The 24,197-nt window shown below is 38.4% G+C and overlaps 1 protein-coding gene across 4 annotated transcripts in view; it reads left to right on the top strand.

Annotated features, from left to right (window-relative positions):
- The window catches only part of EPHA7 (EPH receptor A7), a 169,170-nt gene extending 148,046 nt beyond the window's left edge, over positions 1-21,124 (top strand). For 2 of the 4 annotated variants that reach the window (XM_040598996.1, XM_040598997.1), the window contains exons 15-17: positions 2,093-2,286; positions 3,402-3,557; positions 4,741-6,858. In XM_040598996.1, the coding sequence (XP_040454930.1) occupies positions 2,093-2,286; positions 3,402-3,557; positions 4,741-4,855 (465 nt within the window). In that variant the 3' untranslated portion in view covers positions 4,856-6,858. Of the gene's footprint in view, positions 1-2,092; positions 2,287-3,401; positions 3,558-4,740; positions 6,859-17,330 lie in introns of those variants that run through there. The other 2 variants (XM_040598999.1, XM_040598998.1) reach the window with 2 other exon arrangements.
- Positions 21,125-24,197: the final 3,073 nt, after the last annotated feature.

Consider the following 24,197-nt stretch of genomic DNA (forward strand, 5'->3'; position numbering starts at 1 on the left):
CTCATTATTTTATATTTCCCAGTTACATCCTTCTTGCTCAGAATACACATCAAAAAAGCTGATTCTGCAGTATCCTCAAAAACTTTTGAAAAATAATATCACCATCTTGATTCTAACCACTCTTCAGGTTTCTCTGAAGATTGTAGTGAATGTGAAAAGGTCCTGTTCATGATCCTTCCATTCATGTTTTCACTATTGTGTACACTCTTGGATTTAGTCTTACCTACATGGTTTGCCAGTTCTAACGGTCATAGATATTTTGGTGGTGGTTTTGCTGTTGCTTTCAGATACTTTTTCACTCCTCATTGGTGGTCTCTTCCTTCTGACCTCTTAAGCTTTGTTTGTAGTAAATCATATGTAGTATGCACAAAGGGTTTAATACCTTTTACCTTCTAGGTCAGAAATTCCTGCGTTACTTTGCATAGCACACCAGTTGTCCTATACACACTGTAGCTTACTTGTCACTTTTATTCCACGGCTGCTTCAAGCGTAAGGAGCCATTCTTTTGTTTTTCCTCTTAATACTACTCTAAAAGATCTTACATTTTACTTTCAATATATTCTTTCCTATATAGTACTGTTTTTCTAATGTCCCTGTTCTTCTGCATAAATCCTCTATCCTCACCTTCTCTGACAGATAACTTCACTGTCTCTAAACGGTCACCACACTCATTCTTCAAAGTGTGGCTGTTGCTGCAGGAATTTAATATTCCTCCATCATTTTTGAGTTGTAGGACAGTATTGTCTATTCTAAATGTTCAGATAGAAAGCCAAGGCCCAAAGAGATGGAGCAACTTCCATGAGATTGGAAGGGCATTCTGTGACATAAACCTGCAGTAAGTGCCCTACCACCGGGCTATGTCTTCTCTGTTCACAACACTTAATTTCTGCAAAATGTTTTGATACAATTATGGACTGCAGCCAGCTTTTTGAAGGTCATTTTGTATTCTTTGCAGTTTTGTCTGCTTTGCAGTCCACTGCTTTTACATATTTTCATACAATCTATAGAATATTTTCCATCTGAGTTTATTTTCACTAAACCCGAATATTCATCAACTTTATTTATTATACCAGATCTACTTCCTAGGGCTACATCCAGAACAGCTTATGATCTTGCTTTCTGTACAAACTGAGGAAGAAGACAGTCCTATGCACTACCCTTCAAGAGCAAGCACCCTTCCTTAGCAATTCTAATACTGCTATGTCAGTCAATGTCAGTGTGCTTGAAATCCCCCATGAATGGTGTTTTGGCCCTTTTTCGCAAGCCTTTCTTATCTGCCTTGCTTCCTGATGTGCTTTCTTATCCTGCCCTCAAGGTTTACAGCAGTTTCCTGTGATTTTACTTTACCCATTTTTATTTTTTGCTTAAACCCAAATAGACTTGGCTAAGGAAGTCAATTGGGTGGGTGTAATTCTTGGTTCAGACATTTATGTTCTGCTCCAATCACATCATCATCTAACAGCATCTCTTATTAAATCTAATTTTCTCTTTAGGTGATATATTAAAATACCATTCAGCCAGGTCTTCCTCTCTCACGTGGCACATTCCTGCTACTTTATCATTAATATAACATGGCTAGACATAGAATACAACATTTTTCCCCCTAACAATTTCTGTCTGCTAAACATTTTTCTTGGATCCTTTTGTAGTATCTTCAGGCTTTTTGTATTTTATATGTGCATGCATAGATCCCTATCCATTTACGAGACAGTTGGTTCTACCACACACTCTTTCACAAAAGCCTTGGGGCAAGTAATAATGCTGTCTGAAATAACTCCATTTATCAATCTATCTTTTGCTCTCTCGGTGAATTTAATTGTTGTTCCCCACTGCTCACCTGACTGGGTAATACAGCTGTGCTCTGCACATATAGAAGAATATGTGTAAGAAGGCCAAAGATAAAGTCAGGGAAATTATTTGAAAACAGGAAGGCTAGTGTCAAAACAACAGTCATATTTTTGCAACACTGATGGAAAATTTTAGTTTATTGATTTTCTGGGGTTTTTTTATTTCTTTCTTTATTTATTGTACTGAGTAGCAATATATATGTTTAAATATCCCTTGATGAAAAATTAACTATGTTGGCTACTAGGTTATAAAAGCAATCGAAGAAGGCTATCGTTTGCCAGCACCCATGGATTGCCCAGCAGGACTGCACCAGCTGATGCTAGATTGTTGGCAGAAGGAACGCGGTGAAAGGCCGAAGTTTGAGCAGATAGTTGGTATTCTGGACAAAATGATTAGAAACCCAAACAGCTTGAAAACCCCACTGGGAACCTGTAGCAGGTAAGAAAAGCTCTAGTGTGTGTTCTTATGATGGTGCATGTGGCTGGGTTCTGGATGTTCTGCTTGGTGGCTGCTCCCAGTTCACACTTACTCCATGTGTGTCTCACAGTTCCTCCTTCCTTCTGTTCCCTGTTCTTCCCTTCCCTCATTTGCCCTTCTTTTTTTACCATGCTGAACAAAGCCAAAAAGGACTTTCTTAAAAAAATAGCCAAAATAAAGTAAATAACTTGGAACTAACACATTTCTCAGTAAACTACTGCCTGCTCATCACGCTTTCCACACTTTCACCACTAGCAGTCTTTGTTTTCCTTATTTCTTAAAGTTGTGAAGTCTGGAGGGCAAGGATCACGAGTTACTGTAGTTTTATATGATGTATCCCTTGCCCTAAGAACTGCTACAGTAGAAATAGTAATTAATCGTACTCATTCTTGGCCAATGTACTTTGACATGCTACACTCTAGATTTTTACCTTTCATTTTCTGGCTTTTAACTCCTTTCAGTGATTGCATCTCATTGTATTTCATGGTGTAGATTTTAATGGCTTCTTCATAAATTTCAGGTGAATTATTTGATTGTGGTAATCTTTTGATCAGTTAGCTAGATCACTACACTAGGGAATCAACTGGCCTGTACTCTGCTCCCAGTTCTTCTACTGCCTGATTTCCTGTGTGACCTTAAGCAACTTACTTTGTGTCTCTGCTCTTTCCTTGTCTTTGTTTTGTCCCATCCAATTGAATAATGGGAATAGATACTACTATATTTTCCAAGATGCTTAAAAGAATAGCATCTTTTTTTTACTCAGCAACTTTAGTTGCAGCTGCTGTCATGCTAGGTAATAAGGTTGATTTTCTGTTAGTAACAATAGTCCACTAGGCTGATTTTGCTCACTCTGACTTTTCATCTTTTACATGAATAAGCTTAGGAAGTATATGTTGTGAGCTACAGAGCAGTGAAAAGCTACTCACAGAATAACCTAAGCTGTGTATAAAGGCCTATTACTTTCTACTCTTGACATTTTTAGTACCCCAAACTTATTTGACTCTCACCTTGCTAAATACTCCCTGATGTTTTACTCTCTTTGGAAACAACTTACTTTCCTTTTTCCTTCTCCGTAGACCAATTAGCCCTCTTCTGGACCAGAACACTCCCGATTTTACCACTTTCTGCTCCGTAGGCGAATGGTTACAAGCTATTAAGATGGAAAGATATAAGGATAATTTCACAGCAGCAGGCTACAACTCTCTTGAATCAGTTGCCAGGATGACTATTGAGTAAGTTAGTACTGGACATGTTTAACGTGCATTTAGGGAATTTCTAGGTAAAATAATACACAATGTTCAACTCTAAAACTTTATCCTGAGTACAAACATGGTACTTGGGATTAAGCCAGCTGGTTTAGCAGCTGATGGTGTTATATTAGAGCATCCCATGAAAGGGCAAATACCCTGCTACCTATGTGTAGCATCACTTCTTTCCCTGCTTTTGAGGCCAATTAAAAAAACACCAAATGGCTAGAATCTGAGGAAGAATGTGGCCCATTTTGAAGTATGTATTTATAGGAAAATAACCACTTTTGCCTCCACTACCTGACCTTTTTCCAGACACGAACTAGGAAGATGTGGAATTTTCTTCGAATTGGCTGGGGGTTGCCTGTGTCCTGCAAGAAATGACTTTGCATCAAGATAAAACTCTATAGAAGCAAAACAATTTTCTGAAGGCAAGCATGGCCTGTATTGGTACTGCCATCTTAAACAGGTCTTCTTGGCACCCTGCTAACAATATTCTTGTTCTGATGGTTGCCAAACACATGTAATTCCTCTTACAGAGGGCAGTGGGTTTCTAAACAAGTTTCTAAAAATAATATTCTCAAGTTTGCAACCCTACTGTTTTCTGCCTGGTATCACTAGGGGTCTCAGCCTATAGCTTGGGAATGTCATCAGAGCCCACAAGCTTCTACTAGGTCAGTAGCACTAGTAGCAGTGGAACTGAACCGGCTGCTTCTTTTTCATTTGCATGAGGGGAACGGGCCACTATGCAAAGGGTTTCTCCTGGCATCTCTTTAGGAAGCAGAATGTGATTCCCAAAGTCTTGGTTTTGTACCTAACTTTGTCCTGAAAGCCACCCAAGGTATTTTACAAGAGAAGTGTCTCTTTCTTCGGTTGTCCTTAAAAGCCGCAATAAAAGATTATCATAGCGCAAAACTTACTGGCCTCATTCTCAGATGTGGAGACACATGCAGTGTAATTACATGACATTTGCCATATAATTGCACTCCTTGCTGAGAAGTTGAGCAGTGCCTATATGAACTTCATAGTACTGAGCTGAGGTTCCAGTATAGCTTCAATGTTAGAAACCTGTAGCCCAGACCACTACGTAGCTTTGACTCACAGTTGAATACCATACAATAGCAGTCTAAGTTGAAAAATTAACAATGTACGCATTTATCTTCCCCAGGGATGTGATGAGTTTAGGGATCACGTTGGTTGGTCATCAAAAGAAAATCATGAGCAGCATTCAGACTATGAGAGCACAAATGCTACATTTACACGGCACTGGCATCCAAGTGTGATAGACATTTCTCCCTTATGAGGGAGGTGACAGACTGAGAGAACAGCACTGGCCTTCAGTATATATGAAGTGCTGCTAGAAGACACTTGATTTCCTGGGTCCTTCCTGCAGTGAATAGAAGAGCTACAAGAAGCACCTACAGACTTGAACTCCTAAGTGCCACCAGAATTTATGAAAAGGGAATTAGGATCCACCAGTGGTGGCAAGGAAAACAGCAGTGACAATAAACAAAGTACTACCTGAATAAACATACAAACACCTTGAGCTCTCTAACCTCCTTTTTATCTAATAGACTTTTTAAATGTACATAAAAAATTAAAAAAGAATATATTTGTCAGATAAAATCATGATATTATTGTTGAATTCAACAAAATATTTTCCTTAAATCTGTGATTTCTGAATCTTTTTTTAATCATTTGTGTTTATTCTTCATAAAGACTTTCTTTTAGTATGATGTTTATATCTTTGGACCTTTTTAGTGCTAATTCTATGACACATTACTACACTGGGTACCTCTGAAGGATTATTTGAGTTTCTAGAGATTTAAGAAGCATGACCAAGCAATGTATATCTGTCCAAACTTTGGTATCCTTTTGTGCCATTTACTTTTGTTAAATCAGTAGCGTATTGACATGGCTAGCTAATTGGCAGGGAGTCAGGAAAATGCAAGTTGCCAAGAGCTCTGATATTTTTTAAAGAATTTTTTAAGGTTACACATATACTATCTTTTAAAAGAAAATAAAAGATTAAAAAAAAAAAAAAAAAAAAAAAAAGGAAAAGCAATAATGACCCCTAAGTAGTTCTAGGCACTTTTAGCAAATTGTTTGCAAGATGATTTTAACGGACTAGAGTTAAAGTGAGATATACTCTAAGACATAGATCTTCAACTGTAAACTTGCTGGGACACTGCATTGAATGGACAAGTGATTGTAGGCGTGTCTCAGAACATGGATGCAGTTCTCCAGTGTTATCTAAACCATTTAATCTGAGCACACCACATTTTTTTTCAATACTCTGCATTAGCAAATCTGAAGAGAAATAGCTGGCATATATTTTGTATGAGTTTAAGCTGTATGCAGTCCAGCTGTCAGAATAAGGACATAGATTTTATATGAGAACTGTAGAGCATGAGGCAAGGGGCAGTTCAAAATTTTCAGGTTTTTTACAAGCTTTTGCTGCTCTGAACAAACATGCATATGTGTGCTCGCACAGACACAAGTCATTCATCAGGAACACAGATGCAAGAATAGCTGCTGAATGGAATATCTTTTTACACACCTATATATGAATATTGTTTGATTAAAATATTTAACTACCGTAAGCAATAATGAACGAGGTCTTTACGGATATTGCAGGAATGTATATGAACCAGAGAGAAAAGCTTTAAAAGAAATCTGAAAATTGTGAACTACCCCAGCAATGAAATGCTGTACTTCCAAAGAGAATTGGGCTGCTTCTATTGATTTTGATAGAGAAAGATCCCAGGGATCAGTCATAAATTGGTCTTGTTTGATAATGTGGGCATCCACACAAAAAAAATAAAAACAAAAGAAAAACCCTGTAAATGTTCCTTTGTAAAACTTGTAAATTTTATTTATACTGTCTTGTTTTGTACACACGTTTATGTGTAGTGAGCTCTGAATACATTGAAAATGCACTATATTTTTCTATTTTACTTGCAGAGCATCACAAACAAACATGTATATTCAGTGCTACATAATGTGTTTTCCCACATTTAGGACCAAAGATAGTTATCAAAAACTTAAATGCATCATTTCTCCCCTCCTTTTTTCTCCCCCCTTTTAGATCACTGTACAGTGTTATATTTGTCATTTTATTTATTTGTTTCATTAGAAAAATCAGTTTGGTTATACTAATTTTTTGTCCCCCCTGCCTTTGTTGAAGAAAATCTGTAAAAAGCTTTTAACTAGCATAATCCCGTTACATAGACACTTCCATTTGTAATCTTTGTAATAGACTGTAAATATATTTTTGGAACTATAATGCAATGTGCATAAGGGTTATTTTTCAGTGTCCATATATGATTGTTTATACAATTCACAGCACTTTACAGTCATGCTGAGAAGCCTAATTTATTGCCTGGATTTGGGCAGAGTAAGAAAAAAAGGTGAATATTCTTATTTCATATTAGATTGTCATTCAGTAGAAATGGAGTTATTTTCATGTATGCAGCTCAAGATGGTTTTTTAACTATTAAAATTAATTTTCTAGAAACACTGTAGAAGTAAGACACAGAGTAGACTGCGTGCCCGATATTGAAATTAGTGCAAACAAGCACTCGGCCAAGGCACTTTGAGTAGCCGTTGGAACACGCTTAATTAATAAACATCCGTTTTGTGTAGAAACAAATGCTAAGTGCCTCGGTACTGGGGTGAGCATCTGTGGGCAGCTGCACAGGGTGCTTGTCAGTTTTGCTGCTGCTTTAGGCACCCAGCTGTGAATTTAGGGGGCTTAAATTCAGACACCTGCTTCCTTATAAATCTTGGCTCTTGTTTCTGAGGGCTCGGTGTTTCAAGGTGCGATGCGGCAATGCTGGTATTGCTGAGAACCCACTAACCCTAACTGCAAGAGACTTGAGGCCAGGCTTCACCTTTAGGACTTGTTCAATCAATGTTCTGAAGCACAGAGGCCTCAACGCGTGCGTGGTGACTGGGGATCCCACATGCAAAAGTGAGGGCCCTAATGGTATTTCTTCCTTATTTTTCCTTGTTTGATTTAAGCCATCTTCTTTGAATAGTAAATATATTTTAGCATTCATCTATACACCTTGACTGCCTTAATGTTGCCACAGATTTTTACACATTTGAAAGTGGTAGAGTAGACCCAGAAAGCACAATCGCTATCAATACTCCTATCTATCTGTTCAGAACATTACTGCGATTTTAGAGCACATGCACGTAAATGGATTTGTAGCTGGTAGAGCAGCAACATGTTGATGTTGGTTGCAGTTCCCCAGGTTCCAGGAAAACATAGTCCAGTGTAAGAAAAATAAAGTGCCAGAGAAAGTTGATGTTCGTGGGAGGAACGGAAGAAAAAGTTGGGTCAGAGGGAGAATTAAAGGCTAAATGATGAAACAAAGACATTATCTCAGTTCTGGCTTAATTTTATTGAATTTGGATATTGTGTATCGTTTAAGACAGATTATCAGGCTGTCAGTGAGGCTGATCTTTCTTGACTTTATCCATCTACAAGCATCTAAAAGAGATGTGCCTAAGACAAGCAGGATGAATCTCCCTCTGGGAATGCTTATCTCCATTACCTGTAGAGGGACCCCAGATGATTAGCTTAAATTAGGCATCAAATGTCTAGATAGTTGGGTGAGGTGATTTCTACCCTATATGTCCTTGGCTGCTACAGTTTCCCCCCCGCAAGCTGAGTGTCATAGAAAGGCAGATCCTCCACTGCCAGTCTGTCCCAGAATGTATTTAAACTGGGCTTTATCACAGAGAGAGGTGATTATTTTTTTTTTTATTCCAAGATTTGTAACAGATCATCTAAATGCTTTTTTGTATGTGGGTATTAATTCTTGAAAAAAATTGTGATTGTTCTGAGGAAGACCTGCCTAGTAAATTACAGTTATTTAATATTTTAAATAATCCGAAATATTTGCTGACATACTGCTTCAGTACAGAGGTTATGTGATCAGATATGATAGTTGCTGTTTGCAAAATCATGTTTATCTAAAGCCTTGTCATGTGAAAATCTCCAGGAGGCAAAGATGCTTAAATGTATCTCAAATTGAATGTTGCCCTTAATATCTCAATAATTGAGCTCTGTCTGTATTATTCTCCATTTAAAATGAGTTTTTTATATTTGTTTAAGCTGGAGTTATCTGGCATCAACTGAGGGAGTTTGAAAAAATGATTTTAAATTAAATTTGCTTTTCTCCACTAATAGTAATATACAGTAAATAGTTTCCACTGTTTTGAATGTTACAAAACCTATTGCTTTAATGTGGGGGATGAAGGGGTTTATTTTTGTTTTGTTGTTGGTATTTTTTTACATTTATTGGTTAGTAGTTGAAATAAAAAATGATAATTTGTCCTTAACTTTCTAATATAATTCATATATAGCAATTTTGAGATTGATTTAAATTCTGCGACTCCCGGGTTACTACTGAGATGGTTATCATGTCACTACACCTATAATACCAAGTGATGCCAAGGCACCCTGCCACAAGGGTGGGTTCAGCTGGCATTCTGTTGCCCAGTAATGGCATGAAACAATCCACTGACCATCTGTGAGATGTGAAGGCCAACTCAGCCCAAAAAGGGTCATTTCACCTTTCAAAAATATATATGTGACTTGTTAGAGCTAACGCTCCTTAATGCATTACTTCCCTTCATGCAGTTAGAAAGCAGTATGCTCATGATATGCGTTTGGGGTTTGGTGGGGTTTGTTTGTTTGTTTGTTTTATTTTATTTTAAATGACTGACATTTGGGGTACTTGTGGAAGAGAACAGTTCCCAGACAGGATGACAAGCCCAGTTTGAGAAAAGTATGATACAAATTCTTGCCTGACGGTAAATCTGGCAGCACGTGCTGCAGGGGTATCAGGCCGTTAGTGCTGTGATTTGCTGAGCAACTAGCACAGCAGGGTTCCTGCATGTTCAGGATCTGTTAGGACTGCACATCTGATGAATTAACTGATATGGAGAAACAGGTGATTTCCCCCCCCCCCCCCCGCTAACTTGGAATGGATTTGTAGATGGTAGATTTGGGCAAGACTACTCAAAATTCTTAGCTTCAAACTAATTTCTAGTAAAACAAGAAATTCCGGGCAGCAGCCTGTATTTTCTCTCCTATTCCCTCAAGGTTTGTCAAGCATAGCCAACAATTACTTTTAAACAGAGATCTTTATTGTTTGCCTAGTGCAGCCTTCTATTTACTTGGGAATAGGCAGTTCTGTAATTAAATTTCCTGCAAAAAGGACTGGGGAGACATAGGGGAGGGTGGAGGTAATACAAAAGTTCGGGGAAAAAAAAACCATGGACAAGAAAGAAAATCCCAGTCCAACAAATGACCTGCGAAACCCAAAGTATGGCTGGGCTCACCATTTTTGTAACACATTCCATATAGGAATTTGAAAAATATAAGAGGTTAAACCATAGGCACAACATCTGCAATATCCTGATAAAAGAGTAGTGGCAGAATGCAAGCTACATTTGTGAGAGTTTTTCCTCTCTGGATTTGGTTTTGTGAGATTTTTAAGTTGCAATAGTTAACACATGCATTTAGAGTAAAATCTCTTGGGACAGGCCAAGGGCCAAAACTAGTGTGTCTATAAAATCTGTTAAATTCTCAGTGCATTTTCATGGTGGGTAAGGGTTAGGCAGTTTGATAGTGAAAGAAGTCATGTGGAGCCTGCATGCTGTACAGACTGTAGATTATTTCCAGCTAGATTATGAAAGGGTTAAAAAAGAAACCCTCACTTTTGTACGTAGTGAAAAGTCAGAAGATGGGAGGGAATGGAAAGAGAGGGGGATGAAGTCATTCAGAATGTGTGAGTCTAAGACGTAGGGCTCCGCAAGACATTGCTGGCAGGGGAGTTAAGGAGTGTCAAGATTTTTTAAGTAAAGAGACACTGTTAATAAAATATACCTAATAATCTAATGTGGAGTGGTTTCAGTACTCTGATTTTTCCTCAGGCCAGATTGGAATTTGTCAAAGAGACTAAATTGAGACAGATGGGAAAGCCACTGGTAATACACAGCTCATTCAAGCAGACTTTAAAGAGACTTGAAAGGAGAATTTTACATTAAAAGCCCGAAAATAAAACATGAACTCTGATGATATTTACACTCAGAAGGTTTTAGAGTAGTTCTCTTTAAGTCTAGAGTAATGATAGCAGATTTTAGCGCTGATACAATACAAATTGCGTGAAATTAATGGCTAATTAGAATGACCAAAAAAAGAACAACAAGTCAAAAAAAAAAAAAAAAAAAAAGAGTTGATGTCTTGATAGACTGTGAAAAAAGATGTGATACAGCCATGCAAAACTTGTGTAGCCAGCCAAATGAATCTTGGACAAAACAAGACATAATGTCTAGTGCCAGAAGAGCTAAATGAGGAACAGAAAACCTATTCATCCATGGACCAAGGCTTCCGTATTTAATTGAACCAAATAACCAATTGTAGAACTGTGCTGCTAATAATAATTAATACTAGTAATGAAATACTACAACTCAGAGGTCATCTGATGGATCATAATATGGCCAACACTGAAAACCACACTCAGTGCTTAAGCACAAAGACTTATGTTGTGTGCTGCTGGTATGAGAGTTCCTTGACTGAGTATTTAAAGTCACTTATAAACCAGAGAGACATTATAGCCCCAGGTCCATAACTAAAGCCTTCCTCTTTTGTGGGGGAAAAAAAAAAAAAAAAAAAAAAAAAAAGCTGAGCAACCTGTAAGGTCTATCAAGTGCAATAAAAATTATCTTCAGGTTATTTCCTTAGAATTACCAAGAAAACCATGACTTTATCTCTTACAAAAGAAACAAACTTCCTGCTCCAAAAGATGCCATCTCACAAAGAAGAAAAATCATCCATTAGTTTTACTAGTACATCCAAATCTGGCTTGAAGGAGGCTAGACTGAAGAACGATAGATATAATGTGTCCGTGTTGATCCCTCACATGTCATGTCTGTAGAAACATTACTCAGGCAATTTCTTGACTATCATTCAACCTGTTTTACTATGCCAGCTTCCACTGGCTTCCTGAATGGCTACATTGTCCATTTTCAAGATGTTTCCTGCAAAACATGTTTCAGTTGCCTTTCCTCAGGGACTAACCAGCCTATGCCAAGAATGCATGTGTAGCTTAAGAGTAAGAAGTTGTAGGAATCTCAGATTAGTTCTCTCCAGAGTGTTCTTTCCAGTTATAGTTGTAAATTGGATGTGTTTTCCCACTGAGGTTGCATGTAGTAAATTGCATGAGAAACCTGATTTGCCTGGAATATAATTAGTAATATCATCCTGATACTTCCTGAAGGCTACTCAGAAATGGCAGTTTTTAAGTGGTGGTTAGGATTTTGTTCAGAAAGTGAAAGAGGTGGGTCTATGGGAAATCTGTGTGTGCAGCTTTCAGTAAAACGCTCCACTTACCAATGTGTGGAGTTTTCTGGGTGGTAGATATCCTCTGTCACTGTGCCTGAAACTAGACCACAAATGCAAAATCTAGAAGTCCATAAGAAAAAACTAGTAAAAAAAAAAAATCTGTAACAGAATTAGACCAAGTCTTCACTATTTATTGTTTGGTCTTGGCAGCACTGGCACTTCCATGCGGGATCAGTGGAAGAGTAAGATGGGTCCAGACAATAGAAGGGGAGAATGGGATTGGATGGGGTGAGAGAGGACTCTCTGGGTGGAAGAGGAGAAACTGAGATGAGGTGCTCGACCTGTGGGTGACTTTGGGCAATCTTTGTATTTCTCTTTCAGGATCTCTGTGGCACAGAGCCTTTGCCCTCAGCCCATTTCATCCCAGGGCTCTTACTTGAGTTGCTCTTGAAGTCCTCCCTTACATTACTCTATCCAAAATAGCAGTGTCGTCTTCTCCAGTAGCTAGAGTTTGTACCCTCGTGGGCTGCTGAAGAAGAAGACAGGTTTAGATTCAAATCCAGGTCAATAAGCTTACAGGAAGAAATTGGGCCAGCAAGGCACTGAGACGGATTCCTAATGGGGATTTTCCTTTAATACTGCTGAGCCTCAGTACTATGGAGAAGCGATTGATTGCTTTTGTGAAGAGAAAGGCCGCACCTTGCTATATAGCTTCTCTACACACTCCTGTTCATCCACTGCCAAGAGCAGGAAGGGGGGGTGGGGAAAAGAGGGGGTAAACAAAAGCAAAAAAAAAAGCTTTCAGGCTTTTCTTTGTAGTGCTCTTTTCAAGAGAAAAAATCGCCTCAATGCTTACATTACCTAAACTTGTGCAAGAGACAAATTCTCTTTGATACTTCCTAGTTGCTGACAACAGCATCCCAGATAGACTGTGCTGTCTGCTGCAGATCTCAGCCAGAAGCTGCCTGCTGTCCATAAAACTGCCTAACGCTGAGGTGTCTCCCAGAGGGTACCTTTCTTGCAGTACTTGAGTATCACAACAAAGTCCCTCTGCGGGTGTCCACGTTTGTCCCTTTGTGCAGAGGTGCCTCTGTTTTGAGGGGTATTTCCCCAGCCAAGAGGAAGGAGACTGGTTTTTGCATTATGCTCTACTTCCATTCCTCCCCAGCGGGCATTAGTCATTTATACGTACCTAGCGGCACCCATGCTTCACTGGGGCTTAAGTAGGAGGTAACCGTGAGGAAAGAACATTTGGTACCCGCACAACAATAAATGCAACGTCTATCTATGACCAACAAGCTACGGGTCAGGGTGATCACTCCAAGTGATCTGCACTTAAGAGTGCCGAAGTCATTAGTGTTGGTCAAAACAAAAGGAAACAAAAGTGTGTGTATGGGGGAGGGGCTGTGTGTTGAATTCAGAAGACTTGAATCAGCCAGTGTTACATGTGAACTGCCCAGTAACAGCAATGATAAAAGATAACAAAGTATGTTTAAAATAATATAAAAATCTTTCTAATGACAGTACAATCTAAGAGGGAGCTGAATGGCAGAGATCAAAACACCTGGTGAGGGCACTATTTTAGAGCAGTGGGAGGAAAGAGTTGCCTTCTGGGATTTCATACCATAATGAATGGGGGAAAATTCCTTTCTCATTCTTTTATACTATCATAAAGCTATTTCTTATGGATTTTATGAAACGAATATAGCTGAATTAATGAAAATCTTATGGAAACTAATGCTTTACCTGTGTTATCTGCTTCTGAATTATTTGCTGAAAAATAATGAAGATATACCCTAGAAGTATTACCTTCTTTCAGTATAACAAATTATCTTGATAATTATGGAAAAGGAAAAAAAGAACCCTATGAAGTAAGCCTCTAAAGCAGTTAATATTATTTTTATGCTTGTATTTTGAAATAGGATTGTGTAAAGCTGAATCTGTCTTTTTCTTTAAACATCAGATGCTGTCAAGTTATTTTAATCTAAAATCCTAGAGGAATGGATATTATATATTTTGCAATGCTTTTACAAGTGGTTGCATAATATTTAAGGTTGAATTTTCAGGTCTAAATTAACAGTGCTTCACTTTAGATACCAGAGAAACAGAAACCACATATCTTAGCATACAGTTACACATCTGCATGTCTGTCATCGAGCCATCACAGCATACTTTCACAAAGCAGTATACTACACATGGCAGTGCTTAGACCATAAGTTCTATTGTGTTGTTTCCATTGGGTTTGTATTTAAGGCCTTTTGGTGATGGAAGCCCTTGTTAGCTAAGGTTAGTGAGCGTTAGCAAGCAGGTGAATGTGGTGTGAATTGGTAGAAGCCACTTGCTGAATGTATGGAGAGATCTCACAGAGGTGATGTCCAGTTGTTACTAAGCTCCCTCTCTCCCCTCGTCCAGCATAAATGCCAGAACAAGCCAAAAAACTGACTGCCCTCATGCCTATTGACAGCTGTGTCATGGCTACCTGTAGCTCAAGATACATAGCTGATGAAAATGTAACCTCTGTCTGGCATCCTTTTACCTCTGTTCCCAGGAAGGCTCACATTTTTTTGTGATTTGATGAATGGCGCCTTCTTTTCTGAGAACATATGGAAACTTTACATCTCTCTGGGGTGAGAAAAGCACAGAAAGGCTAAAACTGACTCTACAGCTTTGGACTGTGGAAAGGTATTACAAGGCGGCCAACATGATACTTCCAACCTCTGTGTGGGAAGGGGGAGACTCTCTAGGTATTCATATGTTGCCAAACACTTTGAGCTGCAGCTTCTTCTGGCAAAAGGTTGGTTAGGCTAAGTCTAATACAAAACTACCTCTGAAATTCCTTCCTGCACTCTACAACCTTTCTTTCCTGAAACACTTTTCCCATCCAGAAATCCCCTCCTTCTTACTCTGAAACTGGTGTTTAGGACACCTCTGTAGGAATGAGGAGGCTGTTGTTCTGCGTAAAATGGAGGGTTTTTTTTCTTGGAAGTGGTTGAGTGTCCTGTCATGTCCCAGCAGAGCTAACAGCCTGGTCTGCAAGGACTGTACTTTTCCATATCCTTCTGTCATTGCTCAGCTCTTGGATAAGATGCATATGATCTCTTTGATCCTTCGTTTACATGTGTTTCCTGTTGAAAGGATTAATTTAAGCATCTACATCGAGAGAAGGTTTGGGTCTGTGAATCCCTGAAAATAGTTTCCTCAGGACACATCCAGCTTTACTGCTGGAGTACATGATGGCATACCAGCACCCTCTGAGAACTAGTTCTTGTTGGATTTCCTTCCTGTGACAGTTACAGTGTCAGTGGTAACCTGTGCACGTGTTAGTTTTGTCCCGTTATTGAACACAGGGATGGCCTTGGCATGCATCAGAGTCGGGACAAACGAGTACTAAATCCAACCGTACAGATATCTCAGCCAAGAACTGAAGCCCTATTCTCACCTCAGCAGAGCTTGTCAACTGGTTTATCCGCTGTCTTTGATGGTCCTTCAGTTTCTCCAAACTGTTTTAGGTTTCCATCTCTTTTCAGAGAGATGGAGTATCTAATTCAGGCCTGGAATGACATCGGACAGCAGGGCAGCTAGAAATGAAACATTATGATACTGAATAGGTAGGTCATACAGATGCAAGGAAATTATCGAATTGATTTGCCATGTGTCACATAGGGATCCTCATCTCCCATTTGTTGATGTTTCATACTTGTTAGCTTGCACCTGGTCTCTGCTCTGCTGAAACCAGTTCTTGGCAATGAGAAGTGCCACAGTGCAGGGTATACGTAGATTATCTCATGAGTCTCTTGATCTGGAGAACTTCATCCTGGTGCTGACCAAAAAATGTCGGTAGAGACAGAGCCAATAAAAATGTAACCTGGGGTTTTAAATATCTGTGCATCTATGTGCTGTTTGTGACTGCAATTTGCCTTTAGCTTTGAATAAATTCACATATCAATCATTTTTACTAATTCAAAGACTTACTTGCGTTCAAAACAGTAAAAAGAAACTATCAGTTTCCTAAGTCAAAAAAAGCCTTCCTTTTGGAAAGGATTTCTCCTCAGCGTTCCTTTTTCCTGCTTTCTTTTCTCACACATTCCTTGCATTACTAGGATTGCAAAGGGCAGGTGCAAAAAAACCTAATAGAAGCAAGATTTAGCTTAGTTAATACCTTCCCTTCGTGTGAAATTAGTCTCCAGGACACTACGCTAGAGACAGAAAAAAACATTCTGTCCCTCCATCAGATTGCTTTCTCTAGCTTTGGTTTTTGTTTACTAAGCCTCAGACATTATGGCTATTAATATTGTCGGGTCCTCTTCTCAGCTTATCATAAAACATCTGCTCCCATTTTGTCCAGTTTGGTGACAGAGATGTATGGCATGCTACAATGTATTTAGAATACTCTTCTCTTGAATGACTATCTTCCCTTTGATTCACACTGTTAAATAATCTAATCCATGTGCTGGAATGACAGATACTACTTTGGAATCAACTGTAAGGATATTGGTTGGTATGGCAGGGGGACATTCCTCTGCTGGTTTATTTTTCTTTAGTGTCAGTGTTACATTGGCTTGTCTCAGCATCTGTAATAAATTACTTTTCTCTCAGGAATTTTCAAATAATTTAGTTAAGAGATTGCTAACCATATGTAAAATAATTTCTATTCAGTCCTGGCCTATATCCATTAGTCCTAAAGCTATATTGTTTCAGAGATTTCATATGGCTAGCCCATCACTAAACATACAGAAAAAGCCACATCTCTTTGTTTCCTTTCCTTTTTTAAACTCCGGGGGTGGGGGGTGGGGTGTTGGCAACAGATAACATAAACATTGTCTTTGGGCGCCTAATATAATGTAATGATAATGTAATGACTGGGACAAGTCAGTTAAAATACTTTGTTAGATTCTTCAGAAATGCTGAGATCTTCTGGTAGCATCACTTAGGCTAAAGGAGAGTCTATTAGTTTACATGCTACAATCTACTTACCATGTGTATGCTCTTTTAACAAAGCAGAGTTTAAATTGAACACACCCATTCCACTCTTTTCCTACTTCCTTCTTTTAAGGAGTTACCTACATCTTTTCCCAGTCCTTAATTTTATACCCAAACACCCATCTGAAAGACTGCACCTCATTCATTTCCTTTATTTCCAGTACTGAAATTGTGAAGTGTAACCCTGTGGGTCATTGAGATCCAACATGAAACTACATTTCTTTCATGTTAGAGGTGTTTGCTTGGGAATCTTTGGGTTTTTTGATGTTTACCTAGCTAGTCAATGAGAATTTTTGTCAAGTAGTGGTATATACATGGCAACGAGAATGATAGTGTAATTTGCCTCTATTACTTCCTGATATCAGGATTCTGCTGCACTGCCAATTTCATATCTGTTGTTATTATTTGTTTGACAGAATCAAAAACATGCCAGGTGCTTTGCAAAACAGAGAACAAGAAAAGTCCCTTTCCAGAAGAGATGACAGCCTGAATAGAAATGGCATAATGGCAGGAGACAAAGGAAGCAGAAAGGGGAAGCAAAACAAGAGTTATAACCATAAAATCATGAGATTGGTTTGGAGGCACAGTGAACGCTATGAGGCATTTTTTTAATGCGCATAAGGACTGTAGTTGGGATTAGAGAATGGAAATGTAGAAAAGAAGCATGGAAAGGAATGGAGAAGAAGGGAGGAACAGACTGGCAACAGGAGGAAGAGTAAACAGAGGTGTATGGGAGAGGCCAGAACACACACCTGACAAGCTGAGGATTATGACTAATGCCAAGAATGAAAGACCACATCTGAAGAGCATGATGATTTAAGGAGGATGGCGAAGCAGGACATGGCGATGCTGCTAGGGAGAGAAGAGCCCGCAAAGCTGCCCTGGAAGCCTGCCCTGGAAGTTCCTCACACTAACATAACCCTGCTTCCCCATCTTCTTTCTAGCCCCCCTCTTATGCACAAAATATGTATATCAAAGAGTAAAGGAGAAGGAGAAGCAGCTAAACCAAACATTTCCAGAGATCCTGCTGGGGAAGAAATTTAAGCTGGGATGATACAGCTTTACTCCTACTGACGATGCTACTGGTAGAAAGCAGCATAGAGCATCCTGTTAGCCTTTCTCATGCAGACAAATCAATGGGAGGCTTTGCCACTACTTACAAACAGCCCTTGCTGACAAATACTCAGCAAAATTATAATACTTCAGCCAATCCAGGACATTTTAAAATGTCCTTTCATTCTAGATCAGAAAGAAGCAGAAATAAAAACGCCCACAGTGAAACGGAAACAGGGAAGAAAAATATTTGAGCAGTTTCTTTTAGAACTGTCTCATTATTACAGAAAATGGTAATGGGGATTTTGCTCACTGGAAAATAATACATTTTATAACTTTTCATGAAAATTTCTGATAAATTTGGGAATTATTTTCATTATGTTGGATTGGCTTTTTTTTGTTTTTCTTCTAGAAAATTGGTGTTGTTTTTACAAGGAAACTGGAAAACTGCCATTTTTAGTCTGTCAGATATTTTAAACTACCCTGATTTTCAAGGTAAGAATTCTTCAGGAGTAAGAAAGCTGCAAAGTGGCCAATCTAATCTCTTCCTCACTTCCTTCTTCTCTGCTTCAGTGATCAGACATGTCTAATGGTTAGGCTGCAAAGAGCAAAACCAGTTACTATGTCTCCCTGAGAAAAGGCATTTTGCCAACTTCTTTAGGAATTATTAACTAGATCTGCTAACAGGAAGTCACTTTTTTGCTGCAGACCGTGTCTCCATTTATATCCTCCTCACATCTCTTCCATTTTGCCTGTGAAAGTTTATCGGAAAGCACACTGGAAAGGCTCAGATCTTTCTGTCTCCAGTGAAACTGTTTTGAGACACAGTTCTAGCTTGGCACATGTACTGGGATGACAGCTGAGAGACTACTGCTGGTAATGGAGTATTCTATTACTTTGGCATACATAGACACTTTTTGCTCGGTACTTCTAACCGCAAAGTATTGATGTTTAGGGTACTATAGGTACTTACCCATTGTATTTTTTCTTATAAGTTTTAGAGAACAGCACTGGATAAATTTTTCTTCTCCTTCAGGGTAACACAGTTTGCATGAGTCATTCATCTTGAACGTACAGCAGAGTGATATCAAGTTGGTTGTTGTGACACCTTATCAATATGATGCCCATTTTTAGTCTCTTCTAGCAGTGGAATGATTTAAGTATTGTCTAGTGGAGACAACGACCTCGTTTAAGAATATCTTGGAGACTCTGGATAGGATTCAGATAATTCATCTGGGTGAGGAGGAGACAATTGAAAGTCATAGCTGAAATATTACCAAAATTCTTTAACTGCTTGTGTTTGTCCATCATTTTCTTGAAGATTTTGTCAAATGGTGGTTTACTGGATTCTCAAATGGCAGCAATGGCCAAGTACACTTTTTAAAATTGTCTTCAATTTGAACTTTGCTTAAGTTAATTAAACTCTTGTCACCTCAGGGTACCATTTTAGTAATGAAGTTTACAGGACCTATTCTGTCAATATAGCAACTTCAGCTACTAAAGAACACACCAGGTACAGAGACTTAAGACAATGCTCAGCAGTGCTTAAAGAATCAGCCCACCTCAGTAATTTCTCTCTACCATTATTGAATGAATACTGGAATTAAATCATATAGCTGTGATGTCAACTTACCAAACCTACCCTGTTTAAATTCTTTCTACAATCAAATGTAGCTCAAAGTTTTATAACAGTCTTTGTATCATTTAAAAGAAGAGCTTGCAAAGCAGTGTCGTAGTATCTCCCCATAATAGAGAATTTTTTACATCTATTTTTATGTATTTGAAAGAACCCCACTAATTCAGTTGCCTACAACTTTTTGCAATAATGGATTCACCATAAAGCAATATCAAAACTTAGTTAATATTTCTACTAATTATATTTAGACAAGCTCCAAATTTTGCATAATTTTGCCCCTGCTTCTGGCATGATAGCAGATATGGAAGACATATGTACCTGTCTCTTGGCCCTCAGAGAGGATTCCACTGTGTGGCATCTTCCCATCCTCTGCTACTAAAATAAAAAACAACAAACCCCACCAACAAACAAAAACAATTGGGAAAGGTGCCATAAACTCTGGAAATTGCAGTTTGACCTGCCTTCTGAGTTCAGACACATAACTGAATGCACGATTTTGGAAGTAGCCAGATGGAGTTAAAGGAAAAAGGCTGGGATTAAAAAAAAAAAAAAAAAAAAAAAAAAAAAAAAAAAAAGAGTATCATAATGTATTCTGAGAGTAAAGGACAGCATGGTTATTTTGCCTGTAATTATTTTTTTTTTAACCTTGCCTATACTTTTCCTGCCAATCCTTTCCTATTGTTACCTGTCAGCTTTTCCAAGAAGATACTTGGCTGTGCCTAAAGTAAGAACAGCTGCACTGACCCAAACCACAAGTCCACATAGCCCTGTGTACCTGGCAGGTGTCCTGCCTGGTAGGGGTACAGTCCTGTTGTTAGAAGGCCTCCGTTTTCCCCATCAGATTAGGGACACCTTCAGCTGTTGACTTCCAGACATCTTCAGGGCTCTGTATCCAATATGTACAGCTCAAATGCTTCCTAAATCTGGGGGGTACACTATGTTTAATAGTCTGAATTTGTCCTAGATCCTGTGAATTTGCTTCCTCCTTCTGTCTCTGTCTGTCTTGCCCTTCTTTCTTCTGAAATAGAATGACCAGGGCTGCATGAACTATTCAACATAAGAGTGTATGATGTATTTATACAGTGATATAGCGATACAGTGTATTTATACAGTGATATATATATATATATATGTTTTCTATTTTGTTTACAGTTTCTTTCTTAATCATCCAGATATCCTGTTTCACATTTCTACTTGATACCGAGTGCTTGACTTGATGTTTTCAGAAAGCTGTCTAATATTATTTAGTTATTTTTTTCTTCTCAAGCAATAGTAAATTTGTAGTCCCTGCCTGTGTATGTATAGTTAGACTTATTTTTCCCTCGTGCATTTCCTTCTGCTTTATCAAATTTCATCACCACTTTATTGCAAATGGCATTCAAAATTGTGAAATCATTTTACAGTTCTTTACAGGCAGCTTCTGATTTAACTTTTAAAAATCATTTTGTATCAAACTTTCTCATCTGACGGTTCTTAGATACCACATTTCCCTTTACTACTAATAAAAGTACTTTTGCTTAAGTCTTGTTTTAATTAATTCAGTCCAGGAATCTTTGCACACACTTAAGTGCCCAGTTGCTATAATTCACTTCTGTATTTTTCAGGAGGGGGGAGGGAAACCTTCAAGCTATTGGCCTTTATATTTATTAACTGGAAACCTTAAAAATAGAGTTTAGACCTTATTATTGCTTACTGGTTCACACAGAGTGGTTATACAACCTTCAGAGTGAAAAATTGTTAAGGATTAGATCCATAAAGTGCATTTAAGAATAGCCTTCAGCCTCTTAGATGGCCTCCCTCCTCAGAGAAGCTATAAATGCAGATTAGGCACGTCCATCTACACTGAAAAGGACAGCTGGATGTTTAGCAACACCCTCCACCAACTCTGGCGTACGGAGCAGGGAACAGTCTGAGTGAACGGAGAAACATCCAGATGGGGAAGATAAAACAAATGAATGCTGTACCGGTATTAGTATATTTTTCAACACTGCCTTACTCATGGGACTACAGGGTGTCATGAGGTGAGACTTTCAGCCTTTGTCCCACAGTAGCCGTTCCTTTTTTTTATCCCACTGTTCCCTGCAGTAAGCTCTGGCATCAAACTACAGCTCTGAGGTGCCAATCCCTCTCTTTCTGTCTATCCCAGTAACTATTGAACTTTCAGGGTCAGGCAACAACAGAGTGGACTTTTGGGAACTACCCTGTCAGCGAGCACCCAAAGCTGCATTTAGCCACTTCTGCTTCATTGCAGGTCTAAATGCCGGGGTTCTGCGTTACAACACCAGTGAAACCAGTGAGAATAATGTGAACCCTGACTTAGGAAATCTGATAAACTTGCTTGTGTAAAAAGGAATCCCTTCTGTTTGTCCCATATCTTAATTTCACTGAAATGGCATTTTAGCAATTCTCCCAAACCTATTCTCTGTCTACACAAGGATTATGCCATGACCCATGTTACCTTATGTGAATACTGAGAGTATGTAATTGTAGACAGGTGAGTAGAAGATCCTGTGAGTTATTAGTATTCGTAACATACCAGAAATCTTTCATAGTGATTGAAGTAAGTGGGTGATGACTGACATTTAGTGTTTCTCAATCTGAGTTGCATCTTTGATATTTGAAAGGAGGAACGAAAAGATTATGTATTTATTTATTTGCTTGGGGTTTAGACTCATCTACACTTGCCTGTATTAAAAAAAAATACAGAATTATGTAGTAGTGTTTTTATTTTTCTGTAGTTATAAAAGTAATTCTTTCAAAATCTATAGCCATATTGAGCTAGCCAGTGACAAAAGAGAACTGGTTGTCACAGGAGATCTGTGATGTTCATAGAGAAAGTGTTATGAATTTCTTTCTGTTCCAGTAGAGTGTAGATGCCTGTAAATCTTTCTCTGAATCAGTAGAACTTTGGGAACTAAAAATTAAGAGACTCCACAAACTATCAAATCAAATTGCCATGTAATGTTCTGACAATAAATAAGCACTGAATGGCTTCTGTCTCTATCATCTATAACTAAGTATCTCTATTGATATTGACTGGTTCCCACATTTATAAGGAATTTCTTACTTTGTCAGTTTATTAGACATATACGTTGGCCCAGTCTCTCCACTGCTTCAGCATTTTTTTGTATTGCGGACATTAACTTTAATGGGGTCTGCTTTTTAATTGACAATATTAATTGAGTAACAATGGCAGGCAGCAATAAAATAAGCTGGTGAATGGAAACCTGAGATTAGAGGAAAATTCATAACAAATCCCAGATCAGCCAGTCTTTCCCAGTGTGTACTGGGCAGGTACAGCTCTTTTTATATGCAATGCAAAAATGGCAGAGTAAGTGGATTTTTATGCTCTGATGGCAAATAACAGTGAACTTATTTCTGTGAGATCTAATATGCTCAATGACACAAAAGAAGGACCTGGTTGAAAACTGTGGCTTTAAACCTGATCAAAAAATTCTAGGTAATAACTTTAAGTGGATGAACTTTTTTGCCATTCTGCCATAGCGTGTTCACACCATGTCCTTCAGGAATGCTCACTCCCTGTTCACAGCTCATCTCACCAGCCCTTTCTAGCTCTTTTTTTGCTATATAGACAGGTACCAAAAACTGGATGTCCTCACCCTTTTCCAGTGTAGTCTCTAGGTGTTCTTTTACCTTCACATGCACTTGTTCTTGCATCAGTTTATTGGTGGTTGGCCTCATGTTTATTTAAATTTTATGTCTTTTTAGTTGCATTTTGAATGTAAACTCTACTTACATTATTGAAAGGTTGTTTTGTTCAATCTTTTGTTCTAATCCAAACCCCCAGAATTTAAGATGTGAGAAGTGATCAATCCTTTAGAGAAAAAAAAAAAATAATCTTCTCTAGTTCTGTAAAAGCGAAAATTTTCCTGTAACAAAACTTTGCACTAAGGTTTCCAAAATTTTGGGAACTCAACTTGAAGCCATTTATAGGATTCTGATATATTTTTTTTTTTAAGTACTGATTTACAAACTCCTGAAATACGAGAGTTCTCAGTTTATTGCAAACTGCAGAAGTATATAAAAAAAAAGACATCTTTAAAACAAAAGGAACAGCCTAAGTTACTGACTTTTTCTTTGACATTTAGGGGCTTGATTTATTTTACAGCACAAGCTCTCTATTTCTTTTAAATGCATACACTTGTCTGCACTTTCACATAATAGAATTGTATAATCATAGAATCATTTAGGTTGGAAAAGACCTTTAAGACCATTGAACCAACCATTAACCTAACATTGCCAAATCCACCACTAAACCACGGCCCTAAGTGCCACTTTTAGATGTCTTTTAAATACCTCCAGGGATGGTGACTCAACCACCTCCCTGGGCAGCCTGTTCCAATGCTTGACAACACATCAGGGAAGAAATTTTTCCTAATATCCAGTCTAAATGTCTCCTGGTGCAATTTGAGGCTTTTCCCTCTCATCCTATCGCTTGTTACTTGGGAAAAGAGACCAACCCCCACCTGCCTACAACCTCCTTAGCTGTAGAGAGCAGTAAGGTCCCCCCTGAGCCTCCATTTCTCAAGACTAAACCACCCCAGTTCCCTCAGCCACTTTTCATAGACTTGTG

The sequence above is a fragment of the Falco naumanni genome, chromosome 6 (genome assembly GCF_017639655.2).
Source record: "Falco naumanni isolate bFalNau1 chromosome 6, bFalNau1.pat, whole genome shotgun sequence".
Taxonomy (NCBI): Eukaryota; Metazoa; Chordata; class Aves; order Falconiformes; family Falconidae; genus Falco; species Falco naumanni.